Below are 5,557 nucleotides of genomic sequence, written 5' to 3' on the forward strand. Positions count from 1 at the left end.
TGTGATTAGTTTGAGCGGCGCCCTCTACTGTACAGACGTGAATTTACATTTCCTTCAGCCTGAGGCGCATTCACTTCACTTTTGGTGTGAAAGGGCTTTACGTTTGTAAAAGAAGAACTTTTTATGTTAAAAACAAACAAGCAAGCCCCGCCCAGATTTAAAGAGTAACTCAAATGTAACGTAACGCATTACTTTCCATAAAATGTAACTAAGTAACGTAATTAGTTACTTTTTTTAGGGAGTAACGCAATATGTATTTAATCCCATTTTATTAACCAATGTCTTCGTTACTGAGCTTCGATGATCCACTTCAACCATAATAATAATCAAACATAACACATTTGTGTATAATTTTAGTTATTGCTGAATAGTGTTGAACTTGCTTCTCCTGTGATTAGTTTGAGCGGCGCCCTCTACTGTACAGACGTGAATTTACATTTCCTTCAGCCTGAGGCGCATTCACTTCACTTTTGGTGTGAAAGGGCTTTACGTTTGTAAAAGAAGAACTTTTTATGTTAAAAACAAACAAGCAAGCCCCGCCCAGATTTAAAGAGTAACTCAAATGTAACGTAACGCATTACTTTCCATAAAATGTAACTAAGTAACGTAATTAGTTACTTTTTTTAGGGAGTAACGCAACATTGTAACGCATCACTTTTAAAAGTAACTTCCCCAGCGCTGCTGATGTGTGTGTCTGCGCAGGTTCGGCGCGGTTTTCCTCTGGGATTCGGGCTCGTCGGTCGGAGAGATCGTGGGTCACAGTAAGATCATCAACAGCGTGGACATCAAGCAGACGCGGCCGTATCGTCTGGTGACCGGCAGCGACGACAACTGCACCACTTTCCTCGAGGGGCCTCCTTTCAAGTTCAAATGCACCATTAGCGTAAGTGCATGCATTCTTACATTACTCAATATACCTCCGTTTCCACGCAAACACTAGCGTACTCGTTCAGCCGAACAAATGCACTGGTTTCACTATAACTCTCCATAAGTTATGAGCGATTAAAAATGCGCTCTTTTAAACTAGATTTGCGTGAATCTCTGAAGCGCCTCACACACGCTCATGAACGCTTCTGTATGTGTTCTTGCATCTCTAGTAGTTTGTCGTTGTTATGTTTTCAACTGTGCAGCAACGGCTCGAGAACAACTTGTGGAGCAGCTAAAAAAATTTAAAATCATGCATAAAATCCAAAGTATGCTTTATGCCAGGGGTTCTAATTTTATTTTGTTAATGTTTTAATAATTTAACAACAGCTAAACATGTTCACAGTTTTCTGATGTGAGGTAATGGTCACATATTACATGCAATGCATTTATTTATTTTTTTTATGTTTTATTTTGACTTTGTTTGGACTGGAATTACTATTATATTATTGTTTAAAATTTTATTCTAAAAAAAGAAGACATATATATTACTGTTATAAATTACAAATGTACTTTGAAATAAAAAAAATAATGTATTAATTAAAATCGATTAAAAATTAATATTTGATAATTATAATTAGGGTTGCAAAAGGGGCGGCAAATTTCTGGTAAATTTCTTAAATTTTCTGAAAGTTTCCAAAAATCTTTTCAAAATTTCCAGCCCTTTGCAACCCTGATTATAATTTAAAAATATATATTTTACTACAAGTTACTGACTCTAGAGCGAAGCTGCGCTCGCATTACGATAGTTTATTCAGATGTTCATCTTTCTACTGTAAGCCCAGAGTGAATGCTGTGATGTTGGTTTGTAGGATCACAGTCGCTTCGTGAACTGCGTGCGGTTTTCTCCGGACGGGAATCGTTACGCTTCGGCCGGAGCCGACGGACAGGTGAGGCGTTTATCCTGATAATTAACAGACCTTCACATTTGTTCATTTGACAGGAGCCTCTTCTGAAGTGACTTGTAGTGCATTAGCACAGGCTGCAGCAATATGGTTAAAAACATGTCATTGCAGTTTATTTATTTATTTAAAATTTAAAAGCGTTTTTTGTTTGTTTGGTTTAAAGAGCTTCAGGTTTGCTGTTCTTGTTTGTAGGGTTGCACAACTTAAAATTGCAAAAATAATATTGTGATTATATATCATTAATAATATCATCATCATATATATATTAGTTTAATTAAAAATAATAACTTTATTCTATTAGCATTCTAATTAAAATTAGGATTTTTTAAAATTATGAACATTATTAAAGTAAAATATTGAATAATGAAAATTGAGTATTTAATTTAAAAAAATGTTAAAAAAATATTGATATTTACATATTATTAATTTTATTTTTATTTTATTTTTTTTTTCAATCATTAAGTGTTGAGCTTTTATTTTGCATTGTTCACGCTTGTTTCTGTCTCCTGCTCAGATTTTCCTGTATGATGGTAAAACTGGAGAGAAGCTGGGCTCTCTGGGAGGAGAGAAGGCTCACGATGGAGGCATTTACGCTGTGAGTGTTCGTCAGTGTGATGCAGGAGGATGATGATGATGATGATGATGATGCTCCTCTTCCTCAGGTCAGCTGGAGTCCTGACAGCACGCAGCTGATCTCGGCGTCAGGTGATAAGACGGTCAGACTGTGGGATGTGGGCAGCGGCGTGGCTGTCTCCACCTTTAACCTGGGCTCAGATGTTCAGGACCAGCAGCTGGGCTGCTTGTGGCAGAAGAACCACCTGCTCAGTGTCTCTCTGTCTGGATACATCAACTACCTGGACAGGAGCAACCCGGACCGGCCGCTGCGCACCATCAAGGTGAGACACCGCCTGCTGCTTCAGCTGCTCTGAGATCAGCAGAGTGACGTGTTATTACTGTGTTATTACTCAGGGACACACCAAATCCATCCAGTGTCTGACGGTCCATAAGGCGGACGGCCGATCCAGCATCTACTCAGCCAGCCACGACGGACACATTAATATCCTTCAGTGAGGAGAAGCTGACATTATTGAATATGTTACTCACTTTGCAATAAACAAACAAAACGCATGATGTAGTACAGCAGAGAGCAGTTCGAATGACACCAATTTTTATTTCTAGCTGCTGAAAATACTAGTGTTCTAATCATTTTGGCCACCACTGTACGTCCATATGATATAGTTAATCAATATTACGAGCAATTTTGCTGTTTTCCCGAATATCAGCATGTTTGCAAATGTGATATTTTATACAACAGCAAGTCAATATGGTGACACATTATTGTCAATATTTTGTTTTGCATCTCTGAACAACACACAGCAGTGCTTTGTTACTGAATTAATCTGTGTTTGAATGAATCAGTTGAGTGAATGATTCAGTGACTCGCCGCCACTGACTGATGGTTTTAGTTTCTTATTTAAAGCATCATTTAATTACATAAAAATCATTAAGAATCTTATAGAATTATGCAACATAAATGAACTCAAGCTGAATGAAACTGTAAATGCCACATCAAATGCAGCTTCTGAAGTGCAAAGATGAATTTTGTTGATATGGATTTTAATTGATTGTTAAAAGCTTATAGTGTTTTATTATTTGAACTGAATTTATTGATGTAAAAATTTGACATGAAAGATAATGTATACATCTACAACTGCCCTTATTTTGGTAAAAATCACCTGGAAATCCATTCAGGTGGCTTATGTAGCGTTTGTTGAGTTAGTTTCTGTGACAGCTGTGAACTGACCAGCACACAGAACATGGAAAACTTACTGCTCAGCTGATCACGAGAGGCCAAAAACATGCAAAATATAGTGTAGTTCCCGTTAGAATATGGCAGAGATGTGATTTGTGGTGAGAGTGTCAGTCCTTGACCTGAGCTGCACATTACTGGGACTCTGAGAGCGGCGAGAACGAGGAGTTTGTGGGTAAAGGACACTCAAACCTGGTGTCCAGGATGACTGTGGACGAGTCCGGACGTCTGGTGACCTGCAGCATGGACGACACGGTCCGCTACACCGACCTGAGCAAGAGAGAGTACAGGTGAGCCTCACACGCACACTAGGGCTGTCAAAAAAAAAATTTAATTTCGAATATTTGTCGAATTTAAAATAAGAACCCACATTCGAATGCCAAAACGTTGCATTCTAATTTTAGGTGTGCGTCAGGCAGCTTATCAGTCACACGCACACTAGGGCTGTCAAAAAAAATTTTTAATTTCGAATATTTGTCGAATTTAAAATAAGAACCCACATTCGAATGCCAAAACGTTGCATTCTAATTTTAGGTGTGCGTCAGGCAGCTTATCAGTGAAGCGCGAAATGTGACGACGATGTAAGTGTCGTTGCATTTTAATGCTTTTATTAGTCTATCAAGTTGAAGCCACTAGATGCGGCGCTGCTGCGTTGTTCATTCAAAATATTGCAGAAAAAGAGAACATCAATGCGGAGATAATGTTGTTTACGTCAAAACTGAAACCAAGCCACGCATATTTATCGCGTTTTCTAGCGGGACATCTATCAGCGTTGCACTCGCATCTCGCACAAGAGAGCGGCATGTCTAGAAAGCCATGGAAAATTAATATAAGTTCAACTTTTTAAAAACATGTCTCAAGACGTTATGGTGGTTTTCCCCATCCCACTTCATCTTACAGGGCTCGAAATTAACTTTTTTACTTGGTAGCACTGGTGCTCCCAACTTCAAAAAGTTAGGAGCACCAATTTTGAGGTCGCACAGATTAAATTTCGGGAGCATATGCGACCAAAATAGTCGCAATTTCGAGCCTTGTCTTGTGTTTTTAAAGGAAGAAAGTAGCCTACTCTTTGTGATTGGTTTTCGGACCTTTGTATTAAACTATACATACATGCATGATGCTGTTTTGTTTCTAATTGTTTAAGCAGCTTTAATTGTATCAGGTTTATAAACATTATTTTAAATATTATGCACTTTTTTTCAAAGATAGTTGTGTTATTTTATTGTTTTGAAGAAACGTGCATTATTTTGTTCGATGCGCCCTCTTGTGGCCTCAGGAGAAAAGCCAAAAGCTTTTTTCTCCCCTAACTGAAATTATGCCTTTTAAATTGGAATATAATTCGAATATTGATATTTAAGTAGAAAATTTGAATTTTTCAGCCATTTTGACAGCCCTAATAACACACACACACACACACCTGTTACCAGACACCTGCTGAAGCTCACCTGCTCTGGCAAGTCAAGTCACCTTTATATATATATAGCGCTTTTAACAATAAAGATTGTGTCAAAGCAGCTTTACAGCATTAATTAGTTAAACTATACATACATGCATGATGCTGTTTTGTTTCTAATTGTTTAAGCAGCTTTAATTGTATCAGGTTTATAAACATTATTTTAAATATTATGCACTTTTTTTCAAAGATAGTTGTGTTATTTTATTGTTTTGAAGAAACGTGCATTATTTTGTTCGATGCGCCCTCTTGTGGCCTCAGGAGAAAAGCCAAAAGCTTTCAATAATGCAAAAATGACAATAGTAAACACTCAGTTTTCATTTAAAGGCAGTTCATCATTGAATTCAGTGATGTCATCATCCAGCTCAGTTAAGTTTGAATAGTATCTGTGCAATCAAGTAGACGATATCACTGGAAATTAAGTGTGTGCGTGTGTGTGTGTGTGTGTGTGTGTGTGTGTGTGTG

General features: G+C 37.7%; 1 protein-coding gene across 1 annotated transcript in view; it reads left to right on the forward strand.

Annotated features, from left to right (window-relative positions):
* The window catches only part of LOC107656742 (WD repeat-containing protein 1), an 8,453-nt gene extending 3,388 nt beyond the window's left edge, over nt 1-5,065 (forward strand). The window contains exons 4-10 of the mRNA XM_016444681.1: nt 703-883; nt 1,737-1,814; nt 2,344-2,424; nt 2,492-2,725; nt 2,799-2,886; nt 3,773-3,942; nt 5,049-5,065. Coding sequence (XP_016300167.1) covers nt 703-883; nt 1,737-1,814; nt 2,344-2,424; nt 2,492-2,725; nt 2,799-2,886; nt 3,773-3,933 — 823 coding nt within the window. The 3' untranslated portion in view covers nt 3,934-3,942; nt 5,049-5,065. The remainder of the gene's footprint in view (nt 1-702; nt 884-1,736; nt 1,815-2,343; nt 2,425-2,491; nt 2,726-2,798; nt 2,887-3,772; nt 3,943-5,048) is intronic.
* Nucleotides 5,066-5,557: the final 492 nt, after the last annotated feature.

The sequence above is a fragment of the Sinocyclocheilus anshuiensis genome, unplaced genomic scaffold (assembly GCF_001515605.1).
Source record: "Sinocyclocheilus anshuiensis isolate Anshui unplaced genomic scaffold, SAMN03320099.WGS_v1.1 scaffold3384, whole genome shotgun sequence".
Taxonomy (NCBI): domain Eukaryota; kingdom Metazoa; phylum Chordata; class Actinopteri; order Cypriniformes; family Cyprinidae; genus Sinocyclocheilus; species Sinocyclocheilus anshuiensis.